General features: G+C 35.8%; 1 protein-coding gene across 7 annotated transcripts in view; it reads left to right on the top strand.

The window, feature by feature from the left end:
- APC (APC regulator of Wnt signaling pathway) overlaps window positions 1–23,065 on the top strand; it is a 147,613-nt gene that overhangs the window by 114,650 nt on the left and 9,898 nt on the right. For all 7 annotated transcript variants that reach the window (XM_087926952.1, XM_087926951.1, XM_026719927.2 and 4 more), the window contains 8 exons: window positions 64–168; window positions 6,612–6,710; window positions 14,665–15,043; window positions 17,074–17,169; window positions 19,307–19,446; window positions 20,126–20,203; window positions 21,244–21,360; window positions 22,538–22,752. In XM_087926952.1, coding sequence (XP_087783078.1) covers window positions 64–168; window positions 6,612–6,710; window positions 14,665–15,043; window positions 17,074–17,169; window positions 19,307–19,446; window positions 20,126–20,203; window positions 21,244–21,360; window positions 22,538–22,752 — 1,229 coding nt within the window. The remainder of the gene's footprint in view (window positions 1–63; window positions 169–6,611; window positions 6,711–14,664; window positions 15,044–17,073; window positions 17,170–19,306; window positions 19,447–20,125; window positions 20,204–21,243; window positions 21,361–22,537; window positions 22,753–23,065) is intronic.

The following is a 23,065-nucleotide window of genomic DNA, read 5'->3' as shown; positions in this document are numbered from 1 at the left end:
GGTTTTGCATGATGAAGTGTATTTGATCTCTATGCATAATGCCAGAAATTCTTGCATTAACAGAGAACAGCTCCAAGCAAGCATGGTGCAAGTTCACATGAATCTGAAAGGCAAAATGAATGTCAAGGAGCAGCTGAAATCATTGTGGCAACTGCTGGCAGTAGCCAGGTAAGGCTATATATCGTGCTTAAAGGTAGTAATTCTGTAATAGCAACCTGCATGAATTATTTCATTTTTGTTAAACCAGAAAGCTAGCGTGCCACTAGAAGAAATGAGCACTCATTAATCTGCTACATAATTTTTTTTTTCTAAACTGAAATATTTTAATAATCCACGTTGTGAAAGTATAATTCTTGTTTAAAGAACTTTTATGCATACATCTGAAGGAAAAGGAGCAAATGTCTCTTTCAATTTGGTTGTCATTTTTAATATGGATATGGGAGTCAAAGGAATATTCTTTTCAGTGGTGGAATGATTTGGAAATAGATTTGTTTTTCTCAAAGGTGGAATTTCATAAACCAAATAATTCCATCATTCTGGAGGAATGTTGAAAGGGAATATATTTTTAAAAAAGGCTTGCTGTGTTGTACACTGAATTAATTTAGATATAGTCCAGACCTACCTATACATATGGAAGGGATTATCATCTAATTTAATATAAATCTAAATTTTGTATTCAAGAGTCCTTTATAATATGCTTTCAAATCTCTACATTAAGAACTGTAATTATTATAATTGGTTTTTATAAATCAATTTTTATAAATCTGTAAATTGTAAACTGTACATAAATCCCTTTATGTGTGTGGGTATACACACACATACACATTTATATACAGTTAATTTTATTTAATACTACTAAGACTTCCTAGTATTATGTACCATATATGGCTCAAATGTATTTTTAATTTTATTCTTTTTTTCTGATGTTTTAGAACAACAAAGATCCACTGCTAAATTCTAATGAAAATTTAATTTAAAAGTAAAAAAAAAAAAGTCAGGATATATTATTGTAAATCATAACCTCATTATTTGTCTTTGTTCTTGTTGCTTTTTCACATTTTATTTTAATTATTTTTTTACTGAAATCTAAATTTATCTCAAACCAGCAAATGAATTTTAAGCAGCTTTCCTTTTTAATAAGAAAGGTTCTATCATAACATGTTTAAGTAACAAGATTTCAACGCATGGATTTTTTTTATTTGACCATTTTTATAGAAAATAACATTAAAAATTAGGTGGGTAAAAATGAGATATGATAAAAGCACTGGATTAAAAAAATGTAAAGCAAGTATGAGCAGTAATAATGTTCAGATAGCAAAAATAAAGTGACTTAAAAGGTGGCATCAATACAAAGTAATTCAGTTATTTATTTGTACACTTAGTATGTTATCTCAATTTTGTGGCCCTTTTGATGGTTAAAAATAGATATCTCAAATTTATTCTAAGTGCTGGTTATCATCAACAGAGACATATATGCTGTTGTACTGGGATACTGCCTTCCCAAAGTTATTCAATCCAATTACCTGGAGAAGGTCTGTTGAGAATCCTTGCAGGAAGTACTTAGAACTTGGGTTAGATTAGTGATCTGCAATCTTTCTGACTCAGCAGACTGACGAAGGCGGAGGCAGCTCAGGGGAAGGAATGGTTTTGTGCAGATGCGCCCTTTCATAAATGCAGCTTTGCGTGCACACATGCACTTACCCACCACTTCCGTGGTCTGGTACTGAACGAGCTGTGGTCATGAACCAGGGGTTGGATATTCCATCTTTGCATATTTTGCTGTTACTTTTGATATCTTCTGTTCCTATACACCCTTTTTTGTACTCTGCTCAGAGTCTTACAGTAGGGACAGTCTATGATTATTGAAAATAAAGAAATCTATACCTTTTTGGTTGTTTACCCTATACAATAAATTCAAAATCATACAAAATCAAAATAATACCTTGTAACATCGGAGGCAATCATCACTTCCCAGATAATTATCAGCTAATTCAACCGCAGCATAATAACACTTCATTCCTGGAAGGCTCTGTGGAAAAGTAGTTTTAACTTCTTTCCTGAATAATGTTCTTTAATTGAGTTTTGAATGCTTCTATTGTATTATATATTTGATATTAATATTAGTTCTGCCTTCAGTGACTCAGATCCATAGAAATATAGATAATGGTTTTCTCCCTTCTTCTCTGCTGGTAGGTGTTTAGTTTCTTAGACAATCAGAAATCAAAGCTTCTGTTCAGGGAATCTTTGAGCAATCTTTCCTTTCTTATAAGTTATCTATCCTGCCCTAGTTAAAACTACTCTAAACTACTCTAGTTCAAGAGGATCCACCGGAGTAATATGGGGCCCTTCTTAGGGGGGAAACGGATACCAATAATTATTTTATACGGGTGTGTTTTATAGCAGAATTGTATGTAAGGCCATCTTCAAGTTGAACTCAACTTCTGGTGACTTCATGGACAAATCCATATAATTTTCTTGGCAAAGTACAGTGATATCTTGCATCTTCCAAAATGTATTTCAAACGTTTGGGATTTCCTGGTCCTAATACAATTGATTACAAACAATTCAACTGGAGTTGAGCTTTTTGACAGATACTACTCTAACATACATAGGATACCTACCATGCAATTCCCTTTCATGTCAATCAAAGTTATGTAAAACACAGAACTTTATTCAAAGCAAATTTGATGATAAGAACCAGTTTGGTCTACTGGTTAAAGCACCAAGCTAGAAACCAAGAGACTGTAAGTTGTGACTATAACTTTCTCTCAGTCCAAGTCACTTCAGAGGGTTATTGTTGTAGGGAAAATGAGAGGGGGTAGAAGTATTGTGTATGTTCACTGCCTTAAGTTATTTAGAAAAATAACAAAGTTGGGAAATAAATAAATATTTTTGACATCAAAATCCATGGGTGTTCCCCTTCCGGTTTGAAGTCTCTTCGGCGACAGACAGAAATCCACGATCATGCGCGGATTCGGTCTGGGCTCGCCGCTGGAGCGCCCCGAGCTGGCTGGTTACGGGGCTAAGCCACCCCGTAGAGGTGGGGAAGAGGGGGGAGACTGCCAGCAGGGTTGAGGAGAGCCGCATCTCTCCTCCTCAGCTGGCCATTACTCCCTTTCCTGAAGGCAGTTGCAGTGGTGGTCAGAAATGGCCACCTCAAAGAAGAACTCGACCGGAAAAGAATGTGCAGGAGGAAGATAAGAAGTGAAAGTTTTGGTCAACTAGGTTAAATTGTAAAAGCAACAACTAAGGTACCCTGGAATTTAAACTTACAAAAAAATAACATCGCTCCCAAAGAAGAGTCGGAAGCAGCGAAGGAAAGTCAAAAGGGAAAGGTTTGGCTTTTTTTCCCCTTCTCTCTCCTTCCTTATATTGACAACTAAGAGACTTAAATAAGAAATCGGAAAAATCCGCTTTGACATCAACAGGCAATTAAGCTGAAAATAAAACAAAATGTCAAAGGGATAATAAAGATTTCTGGACACTAAAATTTTTTTTCATAAGCAGGAAGGGAGAGAAAAAGAATAAGGGCAGGATCTGGAAGAGGGAGGAGACTGCCTGGAATTAAAAAGAATCTACAGTAAAACTTCAACAAGACTTCTAAAAGATATATTTTAACTGAAACTTTGTAACTAAACAGTAACCCCAGGAAGAGAAAGTGAAAAAAAGAGCAAAAAGAAACAGCTTGCGTGTATTTGGATTATTTGGTGATCTTTGGATTCTTGGTTATTACATTTGAATGACAAAATTAATCAGATGGTTAATTTATACAATGGCACTACTTCTGGATGAATTGAAAATGGAACTTAAAAAGTACAAAGAAGATGCACAAGAAGGGAAGGGTTCTTTTGGCTTCGTTTTTCAATTCTTAGAAATTGAGATTTGGAACTATGAGAAACAACAAGAAACGTCTGCAAAACATCTTTAATGAACAAGTAATTTTATGTGGGGAAGAAAAAGGAAAGGGGGGAAAGAGAATGGAGAATTTAAGACTTAAAAAAACAACCAAAGAAAAGAAAAATAATTCGGAAAAATAAATATAATACTTGAAAGCAACAGAAAAGGGGAATACAGAAGAGAGAAATAGAGGTAGAGAGACAAGGGGGTAAAAAGGGGAGAGAGAAGAAGAGAGGGAAGAAGGAAAGAAAAAGAAGTTACAAAGGACTGGAACAAGATAGACAGAAACAGGATCTATTTAGAGATAATGGGTGAAAATCTAACTGAAAAAGGGATTCTGTAAAGGTACATAAGATTATATTGTTATATTAGAAATAGAAATAACTTTAGAAAATTGGAAACAGTGTATGATTAAAATAAGGGATCAAATAGTGTAATTTAGTGAAATGTTTGTTAATAAAATAAGTGAAATAAAATAAATGAGAAAATTGAATTAGGAAGGAACAAGAACATTTTAATTAGTTAATGTTTTATAAAATATAAGTGAGGGGGGGAATTAATTATGGAAAGCTTATAATTGTTCCCATAGAAGTATGATATTTAATTGAAAAGTAATGTTAAAGAAGTTAAGATTTTAATGAATATCAATATTAATGATAGAATTGAATTGGAATGTTTTGTTTTGTTTTAACTACATACATTTATAATTTTTTCTTTTTTTAAGAATATAGTGTGTATTTTAAGAATGTACCAAGCAGAATCTGAATGGAAGTTATGTATTATATTGAATGTTATAACTTTAGGGTATATATTGAAGCCTAAATAAGAGTTAAATTGATAAATTTAAAAGATATAAAGGCGTCATACTCCAATCAGTAACTACAGGAGAAATTTTGTTTAATGAGAAAAGATAATAGATAATTGAAACAGGACAGACAAAAAATATAAATATAATGATTTGAATTGAGATGAGATAATTAAAATAAATTGAGAAAATTAAAAGAGGGGAGAAGCTATGCAGAAAATGTAAAACAGTAATGGAACAGATATGGAATAGAACATAAAAATGAGCATGAAGTTGAATTTGTGTCTGTACGAAGAAATGTAATCCGGGATTACGCTACTTTCAAAAAAGATGTTTTGTTTGTATTTTTTTTCCTTTGTGAAAACTCAAATAAAATTTACAAAAAAAAAAAATCCATGGGTGTTCCCATTGGCCATGTAAAGCTTCATTTATGCAGATTTCCTTAGTTATTTCTGTGATGTAAAATAGCTGTGCCCTTGCAGAGCGTACATATTATTTTGCTGTTAGAATCAATGCCTTCTGCTATTTAATGGGTTCTTTTCTTTTTATTTATACAACTGATTTTATTTATATAAATGATATTGATGCACTTTCACTTTAATATTTCTCTCTTTGGTTTTATTTCATTTATACTACTTTTTTTCCCCTCTGGAAAACATTGTTTAAAAGAGCAATCCTATTTTAGAGCTCTGCCATCCCCTTTATTCTGCTAATAAATTATTTTTAGAAATCAGGATTTCTATTTTCCAACTATAAGCTGGTATAATGGTGTGTCTTGGCTTTAGGTTTTTTTGTTCTGTATATAGCCAGTTCCACCTATCCATGTGATTCCTGAAAAGCTTTGAAATCATTAGTTCTACCTTATATTTTCCCATCTGGGACCTATGTTATTCCCACTCATTCAATAAAAAGGTGGAATAGATTCATTTACAAAGGTGATAGGTGCACTGTTGGAAGATCTGAGAGATCAAGGTAGGGACAGATAATGCTGAAGAAAATCTGTTAGTTACTAAAAGTCAACACTGAACTGACAGCATTTAATCAGTCAGTTGAAAATAAAAAAGTGGGAAATCTTGAATAAAAATCTAAACAATAAGCTATGAGCTTCAGTGTAAGAACAGCAATGGAAGATTATACGTTGCTGGCCCTTGACTCCATTTAGATTGGCACACATACATATTATATATCAGATTTTTTTTCCAAATGTTGGTGAGATTGTCCAAAAAGTAGCCCCAATTTCAATTGTGATAGTCATTCAATAAAGGTATGCCCTTACGGCATAACAATTTTTGCAGAATTAAGCACTGCTATTAAAGAAACAATCAAATGCTTCCCAGATTTAAATTTACTCCATTTATTTACAAGACCGGGTCTCATGCTTAAAAATAAGAAGATTATCTATTTAATACAAGCAGATAAAGTAATAATTGCCAAACACTGAAAAACTAAGTTAAGATGTGGATTAATAAATCCAGTTCAATTGCTAACTTACAAAAAAAAATCATAGGCATTATTAAAATAATGAAACATCAGAAGCTGGACCCCCCCAATTCTCTCAGGTTTGGATGGGTTGCATAGTTTATCTCAAAAGCAATAGGCTATAATATGATAACTTTTATGGTAAATTTGTATATCTACAATACCAATCTCTTTACTTATTTCTTTAATAGATTTTAAAAATATTTTCTATATATCTTTTCTCTATGCATCTTGGATTTATGTTATTTTGTTACTTGGTAATGTTTGTTAACCATAGTTCAGCAACACACACACACACACACACACACACACACACACAAAATGAGATTTTTACTGATTTGACTTCTTATTTACTATAACAGTAAGTCCCACATTTGCATTATGCTAATATTATAACCCCCCCTTATAACCCTATTTCTTAAACTTACAGAGTTCAACTGCTCGGATGGACCATGAAACATCCAGTGTTATGAGTTCTAATAGCAATTACTCTGTTCCTCGAAGACTGACAAGTCATTTGGGTACCAAGGTAACCAAAGTTTTCTGTAGATTTGCTAATTCTCCATTTTATAATTAAAATATATATTTACATCTGCACTGACCTATCTGAATTTATAATCAGTAATGGATGTTCTAGCTTCTATTCTGCTTCATGAATCCAGAGAAATAGGTGTGAAAATGAAGAGTATTTATTTAGAGATGAATGGACTCGTTTTTTTAAACTACGAAAGAGATTTTAATAGATGGAATAGTCTGCTGCTCTGGGATATTTTAATGGTTTATATGGATGCTTTTAAATTGATACAGTTGTAATCCTACTTTTAAAAATTGCATTGTTTTGTGTATAGTAATGATTTACAACATAAATTTGGAGTTTTAAGATTATTGCAGCAGTCATTTAATAAATAGATTCAGAAAAATACAAAAAGCTGAATAGTTGAAAAAAACTATTGGCTGAAATTCAGGATGAAATGTATAGATAAAAGTATGGAGATAGACTCTTATTATAATGAAGCAGCCTGAAGATGGACATAATTAATATATAACTCCAGAAATGCACACCTAGTATATAGAGTGAGTGGTATTATTTTTAATGGTGGTTTTCAGATCTAACAGTATCTGTAACAACATTTTAATACACTGAAAGACGTTGAGTGAGTCATCAGATTATGCATATGCTCTGTTAATGCTGGTACCATCAAGGGCAAGTTGATACCATCCAGATGTTTTAAATTTCAATTTACTTAAGTGCTTGCTATGTAAAATTCGCATATTCTACTATAGACAGTGTAATGAAATTTCCAGTTCTGCATAGCTGTAAGATTTAAATCTGCACTGTGCTTACTAATATATTCTCATCCTAAAGTTACTTGATTGCCATTCCTAATTGTAAGTGGGGAGGAAGTCCCCTGATAGAGTTTCATCTTAAAATGATAAAGTTAAAAAAGTTTAGCCCATTGACTCCAGTTCCCTGCTTGGTGCAGGAATTAATAGTTTCTCAATAGATGGCTATTTAGTCTCCTTGAACATATCTAATAAAAGACAATCCACCATTTCTCTACTTATGTGATGCTCCTATCGGGTTACTTTTACTACTTGGAATTCAATGCTTTTTTCTTGCTGAAATGCATTTTTGGATGAAATCTCTTGATCTTCTGTATAGTGTCCTTTAAGAAATTTGAAGAAAGTTATCTTGCATTATTCCCAGTTCCTTCGGTATTTCTTTGTTGTGCTAAGTTTCTAAACTCTTTGATTGTCCTCGTTGCTTTTCTCTAAATATGTTCCACTTTATTTGAGTCTTTAAAGTGTGATAGCCAAGACTGAACACACATTCAAGGAGGGGGCTGACTTATAGGGAAAAAAAGATGAAATATTTTCTATCATTTGTATTTGCATTTTTGATAACCTCATTACACTGCTGATTCATATTCAGTTTTCAATGAACAACATTACAAAATCTTTTTTTACAATACTATCAAATCTAAGAATCTGTTCTCTATCCTATATCTGTCCATCCGAATTTTGTTTCCTAAGTGAAATGTTTTGCATTTGATTCTGTTCAGTTGCACTATTATTACCAGCCCATTTAACTGATCTGTTAAGAGAGAATTTTTGTTCTGCCTTTTACTGTACTGATGTAATAATATGAGGAAAGACCTTGGGAGACAGGTTGCCAAGGTCAACAGTAAACAGCCCAACCAAAGAACCTCTAAGACCACCCCAGGACAAGCCACTAGAAAATAAACTGAGAGCAAATTCCATTCCTTACTAGCATTGATGTGTTACTAGTTTGGGTAATGAAACATCTGCAAAAAAACCCAACTAAGCTCAGAAAGCACCAAGGACTGTTTATAAATCAGTCTCTTTATCACCTGCTCTAGAATTTTTCCAGGTATTAATATCAGACGATGTGGTCTGTGATCTCCAGATAAAAACAAATTTGCCCACTTCCAAACTTTTGCCATTTTACCATGTCTTCAGGATTTTTCAGAACTAATTATGGCATAAAACTTCAGCCAGAACCACTTTTGCAAATATATGGCCAGGCTTTAGGAAGAGAAATTTGACTGGTCAACTTTGTGCAAGCTGGTTTGACCATTTTGGTAGCATTCACATGTGTATGAAGAAGAATAGTGGCCGATAATGCATTTTTGATTCTTTGGTATCAAAAATCTTATGAGTCTTATTTCTACCACATAATAAGAAAGCGTATAGTTACAATGACTGTGGCAAATTTGTCAAGTTTGTTTTACAACAAATTTGTACCACTGGCTATTCCTAGGGTTTTTCCTCATGGCAGAGGTAATGTGCATTTCTCCAGTATTAAATCAACAACAACAACAAAAACCTGCTGCTATATTTTGTCCTGTACTGACAGCCCATGCTTCAGTAATGAAGCAGAGGAGGTTGCAGGGTGAAACAGGAAGAAATAATTTTCCAGCTGCATCCTGACCCACATGCTGCCCTGGGTATTTTTGGACAGAGTTTTAGCAGTCTTCCAAAAGATTGATAAATAGGTTGTCTGATCTTCCTGGCACTAGGGCTAAAAGGAGAAAGTGGCAGGATGCTTTTGATCTCACCCAGCTCATAAATATAACAAAACAATAGGTGCTGCCAGAGAGTGGCAGTGCTGCAGTGAGTGATTAATTGACAACCAAAATTTTATTGCATTGATAATTGCAAAATGACATTAGCACAGAAAAATTAGTGAAAACAGTAGAAATGTTTCATGGTTCATCTCCCATTAAGATCCTGGACTGAATAGATTCAAACTCTGAATTGAAAGAGCAGGACATGACTGGTACTGATCTCTGTGATTCAGAACCAGCAGTCTTTCGAATATCTTCACATGTGTTCAGAGGAGTAGACAAGCGGGGCCAGATTAAGGCCAATTGATGTTTTAAGCAAAGCCTAACAGTGGTGCCTTTTGGCCCTTTCATTGGTTCACTGACAAGACGTTAAAATTCCATAAGTGCTGAAAACCAAAATTGAGTATGGCAGTGAAAGAATTTAGGTCAAGGCAGCTAGGAAGAAAAAAAAAAGCTCTGTGGTGCCCCCCTCTGTGGTGCATTCATCACAGGCTTATTTTGCTTAATGTTTAATCCAAGGGTAGGGATAAGATCAGGTAATCAGTTACCTGTACAGAAGTGTGGCAGCAGGCTAAATCACCTGACCTACAACCTGAGCAGGAAAAGATCCTCAGCCTTCTCACAAATATCAAGTGAGTAGAACAGAAATGTTTAGCAAGGTTCCTTAAAAAGAAAGGCAGGACTCAGGAAGATAGATATGCCTAACTCAGAGCTATAAAAGAGTTTTGGCATCAGCCTTCTGTTGGCATACATCTTTCTGGTCTCAGAGGTGACCTCCTGAACATGTTCTGATTCTCTGACCGACATTTGGACTGGCGCAAGACTATAGAGTAAACTCTGATTCTTAGATCTTAGATTTGTCTGTATGAAACTTAGTAAGCTTGTTCAGTTTTCTTGAGTTCTCTCATTCCTGTACTATAGTGAAATATATAGTTGCCATAAAGAGCTCAAAGTCTAACTTTCTGCACTTGTATTTGCTGACACGGGAGAGGTTTTTTTTCTGCAGCACAAGGAGTAATGGCTGTGGAAGGTAGTACCCAGTGACTGGGCAGGAGTGGGGAAATATTTTCCAAAGCCTCAAGCAGCCAATAAGGCTTCCAGAAATGCTAGCTGTTGATGATTTCTTTTGTTCAGATTTCTTTTGAGAGTTTATGAAAAATGCTACTTTAAAAGTATAGCTATATCTTCATTTTGGGGTTGGTATAAAAGAAGGGCTGTGTAGTGAGGATATTTCTTATAAAAATGGATAGAAATGGATAATGGGACATATTTGTCTCACAGTTAGGGGGACACGAGGATAATCCTCTTAGTCTATAGCAGGGGTGTCAAACTGGCAACAACACACTGTTGTCACATGATGTATCGCAACTTTCCCCCTTCACTAAACCAGGGGTAGGCGTGGCCAATGCGTGACGCATTCAGCCCACGAGTTTGACACCCCTGGTCTATAGGAACTCTCATTGTAAATGTACATGTAATTTTGTTTTTGTTTTGTTACACGTACCATTCAGTATTGAAAACATTATTTAAGAGAAATACAGCTTCAATTCTTCACAATTTTAAAGTCATCATCTCTGTTTATCCAATAATTTGTGCAGTTGGGTTTGATGATACCTCAAAAGATAGATTAATTAATAGATTTCAACGTTGGGTCTTTTCCAACAAAATGCAGTTCAGTTGTGAGAAACATAGCATTCTCCATTTAACTAGGAAAAAAAGTTGTACAGGTATAAGTTAAGTACACTAATAGCTGGCTCAGCAGTAGTACTTATAAAAAGCATCTGGATATCCTGATAGACCACAAATTAAGCATGAGCCAGCAGTTTTCTGTAACTTTCAAATAAACCAATTAAATGTTGGATTAGATAATGGGAAGTGATACTTCCAATTTCTGCTGGAGTGGTCAGAACACACCTCAGGTATTGTGTCCAATATTGATTACCACAATACAAGAAAAATGCTGAGGTTAATAGAACAGTTAATAGAATTGGCAATATTTAGTGTAAAGAAAAGAGCAGAAAACATGAATTGACTCCTCCAATACTTGAAAGGCAAGACAGGCAAGAAGATACAGATTTATTTTCCCAAAAGGTAGGACCAGAACCAATGGGTGTACTTGGGAGAGATAAACTTGAAATAACATGGAATTTCCTGACTGGTAATGCTGTTAAGTAGTGGAACATCCTGGTTCATGAAGGTCTTGGATGCTCCATCATCAATCCAAACTTGGACAGCCATTTGTCTGCAGTGGTCTGAACATTCTTATCCTTGGTAGGGGGCTGGACTAGATGTTTTCTAGAAATCTTCTAACCTGGTGTCTCTGGTTTTTCCAATAATGCAAAATGTAATATTAACAAACCTTATTTTGTTATTTTGTTTTTAAAAGCAAGCTCTATACATGCAATATTGTGTAATTTTTACTTAACAATGAATTATTTATTCTTATCCATCTGGACTGAATTTCCCATGGGAAATTTTTTTATTTCAGATGCTTTTGAAATATTTTATGAACCATGATATATTTTCAGAAGGCCAATTAGCTTTTATTAATACATTTCAAATCAAATAACTTTTAATTCATTTATTTGAATTTTTTATCCACCTTTATTATTGTTTATAAAAATAACTCAAGGCAGCTAGCATCCCTATTATTCCTTCCTCCTATTTTTCCTTCCTCTTGCGAGGTGGGTTGTGTTGAAAGAGAATGATTGGCCCAAAGTAAAAGGCCAGCTCCTTATGCCTAAAATGGGACTAGACCCAAGGTGCTTTGTTCAAAAGGCAATTGGACTTTCTTTGTTTTTCCTTGAAGATGTTTCCCTTCTCATCCAAGAAGCTTCTTGGATGAAAAGCAATTCATCCTTTTCAAGGAAAAACAAAGAAAGTCTAGTTGCTTCTTGAAAAAAGCACCTTTAGGACAATCATGACCTGGATGACTGACAGATGCAAGCACTAGACCAACCTGGCTGTCTTATTTGTAATATGTAAAATCTATCAAGTTTTAACATCTAAAGTACTTCTTAATACACTGCTCAAAAAAATAAAAGGAACACTTTAACCAACATAATGTAACTCCAAGTCGATCACACTTCTGTGAAATCAAACTGTCCACTTAGGTAGCAACACTGATTGACAATCATTTTCGCATGCTGTTGTGCAAATGGAATAGACAACAGGTGGAAAGCAGAGGCAGTTAGCAAGACATCCCCAGTAAAGGGGTCGTTCTGCAGGTGGTGACCACAGACCACTTCTCAGTTCCTATGCTTTCTGGCTGATGGTTTGGTCACTTTTGAATGCTAGCGGTGCTTTCACTCGAGTGGTAGCATGAGGCAGAGTCTACAACCCACACAAGTGGCTCAGGTAGTGCAGCTCATCCAGGATGGCACATCAATGCGAGCTGTGGCAAGAAGGTTTGCTGTGTCTTGTCAGCGTAGTGTCCAGAGCATGGAGGCGCTACCAGGAGACAGGCCAGTACATCAGGAGACATTGAGGAGGCCATAGGAGGGCAACAACCCAGCATCAGGACCGCTACCTCCGCCTTTGTGCAAGGAGGGAACAGGAGGAGCACTGCCAGAGCCCTGCAAAATGACCTCCAGCAGGCCACAAATGTGCATGTGGCTACTCAAACGGTCAGAAACAGACTCCATGAGGGTGGTATGAGGGCCCGACGTCCACAGGTGGGGGTTGTGCTTACAGCCCAACACTGTGCAGGACGTTTGGCATTTGCCAGAAAACACCAAGATTGGCACTGGTGCCCTGTGCTCTTCACAGATGAAAGCAAGTTCACATTGAGCACATGTGACCGACGTGACAGGGTCTGGAGACACCGTGGAGAACGTTCTGCTGCCTGCAACATCCTCCAGCATGACCGGTTTGGCAGTGGCTCAGTAATGGTATGGGGTGGCATTTCTTTAGGGGGCCGCACAGCCCTCCATGTGCTCACTAGAGGTAGCCTAACTGCCATTAGGTACCGAGATGAGATCCTCAGACCCGTTGTGAGACCATATGCTGGTGCGGTTGGCCCTGGGTTCCTCCTAATGCACGACAATGCTAGACCTCATGTAGCTGGAGTGTGTCAGCAGTTCCTGAAAGACAAAGGCATTGATGCCATGGACTGGCCCATCTGTTCCCCAGACCTGAATCCAATTGAGCACATCTGGGACATCATGTCTCGCTCCATCCACCAACGCCATGTTGTACCACAGACTGTCCAGCAGTTGGGGGATGCTTTAGTCCAGGTGTAGGAGGAGATCCCTCAGGAGACCATCCACCACCTCATCAGGAGCATGCCCAGGCATTGTAGGGAGGTCATACAGGCATGTGGAGGCCACACACACCACTAAGCCTCATTTTGACTTGTTTTAAGGAGATTACATCAAAGTTGGATCAGCCTGTAGTGTTTTTTTCCACTTTAATTTTGAGTGTAACTCCAAATCCTGACCTCCATGGGTTGCTAAATTTGATTTCCATTGATAATTTTTGTGTGAGTTTGTTGTCAGCACATTCAACTATGTAATGAACAAAGTATTTACTAAGAATATTTCATTCATTCAGATCTAGGATGTCTTATTTTTGTGTTCCCTTTATTTTTTTGAGCAGTGTACTTATTTCAGATTTATGAAATGAGGTAGTTAATATGCCTGTCATGGTACTGTTAATATTGTTAAATAGTATAAAATCTGATTATTGCCAAATTAATAGTTTGAGTTGAATGCTAATGCATAATTATTTTGGAGTGCTTTGTTCACCCACATAAATTATTACTACCCAAAAGGACTGTGCTCTGCCTTTAGCTTTTAAAGTAAGTTTTAATTTGGCACATAACCATGTTATGTTAAGGTTTGTTACCTTATGTTATGTTACATCTATCCATCCATGCCTCTGTGTGTGTATAAACAATATTTATATGTAAATATACTCATATACCACATATAAGGGAAGTCACCCTAGAACCATGGTGGCAAACCTATGGCATGCATGCCGGAAGTGGCATGCAGAGCCATTACTGCTGGCACATAAGCACTTGTGCAGAAAGGGTCTACTGCGCGTGCGCTCCCTGCCCGCCCGCCAGCTGATTTTTGGGTATCTGGAGCACATGCACAGGGGTGCGGCGGCACACAGGAGGTGCATGCACAGAAGTGTGCAGCACAGGTCGTGCGGGTCACATGCGCAGAAGTGTGGATCGCGCAGGTTGCGCACGCATGTGCAGGAGGCATGGGGGACCATGCACATTGCCTTCTGAGTGATGGCATGCAAGCACGAGCAGGCAAGCCTGCATGCAATTAATGGCAAGGGAGCCCAAAAAAGTTAGCCACTACTGCCCTAGAATATTCATGTTAGTATATTTAGTCCACATTAACTGTACATAACAGTATTTTAAAACCATTTGCTTTGCAGGTTGAAATGGTGTATTCACTGCTGTCAATGTTGGGCACTCATGATAAAGATGATATGTCACGAACATTGCTAGCCATGTCTAGCTCCCAGGATAGCTGCATAGCTATGCGCCAGTCTGGATGTCTTCCTCTTCTCATTCAACTTTTGCATGGCAATGATAAAGACTCTGTGTTGTTGGGCAACTCTCGTGGAAGTAAAGAGGCTCGTGCCAGAGCTAGTGCAGCACTACATAATATCATTCATTCCCAGCCTGATGACAAACGAGGCAGACGAGAAATACGTGTTCTCCATCTTCTAGAACAAATCCGAGCTTACTGTGAAACCTGTTGGGAATGGCAGGAAGCACATGATCAGGGCATGGACCAAGATAAAAATCCAAGTATGTTGGTTGCAATTCGGGTTTCAAAACCTTTGTGATATATTCTTTGGTGTTAACAGCTTTGAACTCTAGCTATTTGTGGAATATTTTTTTCCAAGCAGGCTGTTAGAAAGAAATACTAGGTGCAAATGGAAACAGGCACATTTATCTGTTTTAGATAATGTCATTTTTGTTATAAAGTAGATATTTCTGTGTTGGTTGGGAATTTTAACTTCTAAAATTTATTTTGATATGATAAAATTTCTAACATTTCAGCATAAGGTTAAGTATGAAATCACTTATAATAAATTTTTAGCTGCATAGTTTGGAAACGTGTAGATTAGGTAATTGAAAATAAAAATCATTGACTTCTTCAAACATTCCTTTGCAGAGAGCAACAGACAATATTTTCAAAAATCAACTTTAATAATATTTGGATACAATCCAAAAGATGTATACAACTGTAATTTTAATGATTTCTTGTTACTTTTTTGAGCTAGTATTTGTAGAGAAGAGTTTTGTTAATCTGTGGTGTTGCAGCTTGTGAAAGAATATGCCTTTTAATCAAATATGTTAAATGGAAAAGGTGCTGCCAAATCCTGATATACTAGCCTCTGAAATTCCATGTGAAATTCCATGTGATATGAAAACAAAGATGCAGCAATTAAAATCAGTTTTTACACCAATTGCAGCTCTTCATACCTAAGGACTATGGAGTTCCCAATGATGTCTCAAAATATTTTGAACTCAAAGCATTCTGAATTTGAAACACAGTTTCAATTTTAATATAGGCCTTTCAAGTCTGAAGCAATCTGTTTCAGTCTTTCTGGATTTCAGAATACTTCCGAACTGCTGAAACACCAATTCTGAACATGAAACAACTATTTTGAACTTGAAATGGAGTATTCTGAATTTCAAAATGTTTTCCACATCATTAGTTTTAACTTCTAGAATCCACTGAATATCTTCCTGAATGCAAGTGTTCATTGCAGAAAGTAAGAATAAGCTTTGCATTAGTTAATTAGAGTTAAGGTGTGTTACCAATAAACACTGATAAGAGTTTGCCAATTTTGAAGCACTTAAATGTGAAGTGAAAGCTGTGAAATGAAAAATTGTGGCATATTCATAGATACGACTTAAATTGAACAGTTCCTAGGATTGCACAACAGCTTATCTTGGAAATGCGTGGAAAGCTGCCAGTTTCATGATTTGCATAGAGCATTCAAGAAATTTAAGAAAGTTACTTTGTAATTATTATAATATCTAAATATTTTGTGTTGAGCAGCCCTTTCCATCAGTTAATTAGCATCCTTTCTATCCCTCTTTGAATAGTTTAACTGGTTTTCAGTTTTCATACTACTGTCAGCAGTGTAGTTTTACACCTTGACTTATGATCACAATGGAGCCTCAGTTTTTTGTTTTTAAGTGAGACAATTGTTAAGTTACTTTTGCCCCATTTTACAACTTGCTTGCCACAGTTGTTAAGTGAATCACTGCAGTTGCTAACTTAGTAACATGGTTGTTAAGTGAATCTGACTTCCCATTGACTTTGCTTGTCAGAGGGTCACAAAAATGATGATCATGTGATCCTGGGACACTGCAACTGTCATAAATATGAGCCAGTTGCCAGATGTCTGTTTTTTTATCATGTAACCACAGGGATGCTGCAACAGTTATAATTGTGAAAAATTGACTTAAATCCCTTTTTTTTGGAGCCACTGTAACTTCGAACTGTCACCAAATGAATAGTTGTAAATTGAGGACCACTTGTAAATTGAAGTTACATGGAGGTGATTATGAGTGACAGGCCCTGTTGACCTTTGGCAATAAGTATCATATTAATTGACAGCAAGTTTGGAAGTGCTATAACTGATCATCTTCCTGATGCACAATTGACAGACTTCAGTATTTTTTTCATTGCAAAAGTTTAGAGAAGTGTATATGTTACCTGCATTTGTTTAATAAATTGTTTGACAATGTAACTTTAGAGGTTTTGTTGCATTCTTCAACTGATACATTAAATGAAAATATTTTCTTTTGTTCTGACATAGTGCCAGCTCCAGTTGACCATCAGATCTGTCCTGCAGTATGTGTTTTAATGAAGCTTTCATTTGATGAAGAGCATAGGCATGCAATGAATGAACTTGGTAAGAAAAAAATGACATTGCAGAAAAGTAAATCTTTTTCCTTAATATACAGTTGTTAGAAGAAGGTCAGGGCTTTCTTTTGCAGGGAGAAGATATATAAGTTAATTGATTTCACCTAATAGAATGTTTCCAAATCCACATTAAATCAATGTTTTTATTAGGTTTATTCGAAGTATTAAGAACTGAATAAACTTTTTACAATTCCTTATTATGTGAAAACATACTGATGAAAATGGGGAAATACTGACAGTATAGTACAGGGGTCTGCAACCTGCGGCTCTGGAGCTGCATGCAACTCTTTTGGCCCTCTGCTGTGGCTTCCTGTCAGCTGATCCCACCACCATCCCCGTCACTCCTTGCCTGGCCTTAAAAGGTAAGGGTGATGGCAGGGGATGGAGACTCGCTCCATATTCCAGAGCAGGAAGTGACTGGGTGGAAGTGAGTGGCATCGAATTGGCCACGACCACCTAGTCACATTGGTCATTAAATTATTGACTCCCAGTGTTTTCTGTGGGAAATGGATCCAAATGGCTCTTTTGAGTGTTTAAGGTTGCAGACCCCTAGTATAGTAAAATACACCCATAAGGGGAGAAATATAAATCAGGGTTTGTCTGATGCTCTAGCAGTTTCAGTTTGCACTGAGGTGCACACCAAAAAAAGAAAAAGTGCAATTGTTTGAATTTCTATGTTTAAAAATATAAAATGTGGGAGATATTTAAGTTATCTTACTATGGTATTAGAAAAAGACTCAAAATGAAGCTGAATAATGATTTTATTTTAAAAAAGCAAGAAATACAACTTGATAACTTTAGGTAGTATTTAGAAAGAAAAATAACTGAATTCTCAGAGTTTTTTAGGATCTATTTTTGAATAGCTGTATCTGGTATTTTTCATGTTGTATTTAAAATAAAGGAAGCTAACCAAGTGAAGGATTCCAAAATCCATATTAGCACAGTAGTTCTGTTATGCCAACACAGAGGTCATTCACATATACCTAGACATATAGAGATAGATACCTTCACACATAGAGGCTCTTCCACCGATTTAATTCAACTGTTAACCTGTTTCCCCCAAAATACAACCTACCTTGAAAGTAAGTCCTAACTTGATTTTTATACGTGCACCCAATATAAGCCCTATCCCCAAAATAACCCCTCCAGAGTGCACAGGTGGGGATGGGGGAATGGAGCTGCCCTATTACTTACCTTTCAACAGTTGTAGCCAGGCCTAGCACACCCCACATCTGCCTTGCTGGCCCATTTCTTCTGCAGCTAGCAAGGCTTTCCTGAAGGCCTTTGTAGCTGATAACAAAGCTCTGTCATTGGCTGCAGAGGCCTTCAGGAAAGCTTTGCTGGCCGCAGAAGAAGTTGTTCCTAAAAGCCTCTGACAGCGGATAAGAGGCCGGTGGTGAGGCGCACAAGTGAGATTAGTGGATGACATACCCCAAAAATAAGACCTGGTGCCTTATTTGGTGGCAAAAATATATAAGATAGGAACTTATTTTGGGGGAAACATGATATATTAACTATTATTTTATTCATATATACTTAATTATTATATTATCTTGCTTCACTGACAGTTTCAGCCCAAAGGTTGTTCATACATACATCAGTAACCAATGGAATTTTCAGAGCAGCCACTGAACTTGTTCACAGCTCAATTCCTTTGCTCCATGTTTACATTTTATATATGTATGTATGAATGAAAATTTATATAGTCACCCAACTCACAGTGACTGGTGGCTTACAAGGTGACTTATAAAGATAAAATTTGAGTTTGGGGCATACAAGAAAATTTGGAGCATATAATAAAATTTGAAATTTAGAGCATACAAGACATTAATTCATTCTAAATTTTTAAGAAACCATTAAACCCCACAAAATAATATTTATTAGAGTTGCCATTGAATTAATAAATAGAAACTGACCGTAATCCAGGATTGTAAAGCTAAGAATGTAAAGCTATTTCCAAGAGTGATCAGTTTTATTTCTCTTGTGTACAATAAAGCTATAATAAATATTTTTGGGTTTTTTTTCTTTCTTTTAATATATTAACATTTTTAACAAAAAGAATTTTGGAGAATAAATATGACAATTTACCAAAATATTTCTAACAAATCTTTCAATTATTTTAATAGGGGGTTTACAAGCCATTGCAGAATTGCTACAAGTAGATTGTGAAATGTATGGGCTTACTAATGACCATTACAGTGTCACATTAAGACGATATGCTGGAATGGCTCTGACAAACTTAACTTTTGGAGATGTAGCCAATAAGGTAGGTTTGAATCTATTTGGATTTACCGTATTTTTTGCACTGTAAAACACATAGGATGCACCTAGGTTTTGGGGAGGAAAACAAGAAAAAAAAAATCTGCCTGTGCCTCCCAGTATTCATCCAGTATTCATCTGGCTAGTGTCCTTGCAGCAAACATCCTGGTCAGCTTCAGTACTTTATTGCAGCCTTATTAATACAAGCAGCTGATTGGCGGTTGGATCGGCCTCCCAGAATACCTCCAGGCGGCGGGGATCGCCGCCACCTATCACTGCCTTCACGCCTCTGCTGCCTGGAACAGGCCGAAAGTGAGGCACACAGAGGCTGAAAATGGGGTGCGTGGATGTGTGCTTGCTTTATTGTGATTTTTGAGGTGTTTATTTCAGATTCCACCTCCCCCCATAATTTGGGGAGGGATCTTCCCCCTTTTGGTATTTGGTAAAGTTAGTTTTGGGGTTCTCAGCTAAGATGTTCTCTTAAAACTCCTAGGAAAAAAATTGCTTCTAACTGATTATGTTTATCATCTCATTTGTTTATTAGTTTAGTTTTATGAGAAGCCATTAGTGGACTAAGTGCAAAAATAGAGAAAATAATTCTATTTTGAATATCATTAGATAATTTATCCTCAACTTCCAACATCTAATTACCTGCTTCATAAAATCTCTCTCTCTCTTTCAAATAGGCTACTTTGTGTTCTATGAAGGGTTGTATGAGAGCTTTAGTAGCACAGTTAAAATCTGAAAGTGAAGATTTGCAGCAGGTAAACTTAATTGCTTGGGTATTCTGTTTCTGTATATTTTTAACTTTCATGCATTTCTTTTTTGCTTCTTTTGTATACTGTAATCTATCTGAATCTTCCGGTTTTTCAAAAGTTTTCCCTTTTTATTTTTTCATCCTGTAATCTTTCAATTAGTATATTGAGTGACATAATTTTTCTGAAAAAAAAAATTGATATGACAGGGACAACTTTGAGGAGTTCACAGTCACTAAATTGATTAATGGAACAAACAAGCATTAAATGTTATTTGCCCTTTGTTTTACTATAACATATGATTTTTTAAAAAAATTCTAAATGAATTAATGTTGAGTTAAACTTAATTTTCATAATCTCTGAAAGTCCATCAAATAAGATAATTTGCTATAAGCAAACTGTATTAAGGGTTGTATATAGATGCAATTTATTTTTCTTATCCTGAGAAATATTTTCTTTTATATTGAATACTTTATGCTAAAATAATTACATTGGAAAAGTTTTCATATTTCACAATACTGTATTAGAGCACTTTCATTTACAGATGAATAGTGTAAATAACATAAATAGAAAAATAGAGATTTATAGATACCATTTTACCTCATGGTAAATGTTGTCTATTATTGTAAAGAATTTTTATGATAAATTTTAAAAAGATGATGTTCTACATTTCTGACTCAGTCTCAAGCACTGACTTATTTAAAATCAATATACAGTGGTACCTCAGTACTCATTGTTAATTGATTCCAGGAAGTGCAATGAATACCAAAAACAATGAGTACCAAACAATTTTTTCCTATAAAAAAAGTGTAGTGAATCACAAGACAGCCAACACTGACAAGCTCTAGCTTGTGCGCTGAGTACCTAGACAAAATTTTCATGTCAAACTACATTTAGTACCAAATTCGATGAGTTTCAAAGCAGTTGAGTACCATGGTACCACTACTGAGTAATAAACTTATTTCTCAGAATACCAAGTAAGAGCCTAGTAAATGCATGGTAGTTAAAGCGCATTACTTTTTTCTATTATTTCATTGACAATATTATAGGTTATTGCAAGTGTTTTAAGAAATTTGTCATGGCGGGCAGATGTGAATAGTAAGAAGACACTACGAGAGGTTGGGAGTGTGAAAGCACTGATGGAATGTGCTTTGGAAGTTAAAAAGGTACTGTAGCAAATCAGTGTTTCTTTAGTATTTATATATATATATATAAATTCTATTTTCTCATTTAAGAAAATTTAAGAATTTTTAAAAAGGTCTTTTACACTGGTGGTACTCTTCTAAATAAACTACACACTAGCCATTTTTATCTGATTGCTGTTTTTTATTTTATTGCTGTTTTTATTTGTATATTATTTTATAGTAATAGTTTAGAACAAATGTAGCTGGTTGTGGATTAAATTAATTACTCTTGGATCCCAGTGAAATCAACTGAATATGTTGGGTAAAATCAGTTAGTTCCCATAAACTTTGTTTGAATTTGTAGAATTTCCATCTAGTAAATGATATTGATAAATATGTTTCAATTCAAATTGTTGCAAAAACTGAGAGGAAGTAACTTTTGGGGGAGACAGGTATTCTCTAATAAACCTTAATATATTAACAATTTGAAGTTTTGTTAGTGCTATAATATGTCTCCATCTGTTAATGTACATGTATGCATAAATGTATTTATTTGTTTTTTTCCCATGCAACAGTGAAGAAGTTATCACTGAATTACTATCAAATAATAAATTGCTTATGGTATATTTCCAATGATAAAACATTAAATAAGTATACATACATACATTCCTTGCATATTTAAATAAAGGCACACATTTTGTTTCACATATAGACATAGACCCATACACTGGTAAAGTTGCTACATGTTTGTTGACATGGGCAGGGCAGTGATTTCGAGCAAAAAGGGAAGGAGGAAGATAAGGCCTGTCAAGCACTTGTGAGGGGCATAGAAAATTATTGATCCTGCAGGGCCATCTTATCTACTAATCCAGTTATATCTTAAAACGGGGTCCCTAACCCCTGGGTTGTATCCCACTACTGGGCCATGACCTATTCACAACCAGGCTGTGGACCAGCGTGCATATACATGCACAGCTTAGTTTACAGTTGAGTGCATGTGTATGTACATGCCCCCTGGCCTACCACTTGCACGAGTTGAGCTGTGCATGCATGTGCACCATCCCACCACTCATGTGGCCCAATTCCCCTCCCTCCCCTCCAGACAGGTTGCCAGGCCACAAAGGTTGAAGACCACTGTCTTAAGGTATTTCCTATTGAAATAAAGTGTTAGTGTTTTTATACAGCTAAGAAATCTGATGTAATGTTTTACTCTCTACAGGAATCTACGTTGAAAAGCGTATTGAGTGCCTTATGGAATCTATCGGCACATTGTACTGAGAATAAAGCTGATATATGTGCAGTGGATGGTGCTCTTGCCTTTTTGGTTGGCACACTGACATATCGAAGCCAAACAAATACCTTAGCCATCATTGAAAGTGGAGGGGGAATTCTTCGTAATGTGTCTAGCTTGATTGCTACAAATGAGGACCATAGGTGAGAATACTGTTTTATTACATTATTTAGTTATCCATTCAAACATGTTTTATGAATTATTTGGGGGTGGAGGCAAACTCTGGAATTAGATCTTAACATAATGAATCTCTTATAAAGAGAGGAGGAGCTGCTGTCTCAGCAGAGTCAGCTGAATAACGCTGTTTCCTTTTTATCCTTCTGTATTAGATTCATATTTCCAGAGTAAAATTATTGTATGTACAGAATATTTAAGTGAAATAGCATTATCTGCATAATATCTACATGTAATATTTAGGGAAATTCACATGGCTATCTCCTTGGCATAGAATAGAGA

The sequence above is a fragment of the Pseudonaja textilis genome, chromosome 2, assembly GCF_049901715.1.
Source record: "Pseudonaja textilis isolate UNSWEBS1 chromosome 2, rPseTex1.2, whole genome shotgun sequence".
In the NCBI taxonomy this organism is placed as follows: domain Eukaryota; kingdom Metazoa; phylum Chordata; class Lepidosauria; order Squamata; family Elapidae; genus Pseudonaja; species Pseudonaja textilis.
Note: the sequence above shows the minus strand (reverse complement) of the source record. Positions and strands in the feature narration are given on the sequence as shown.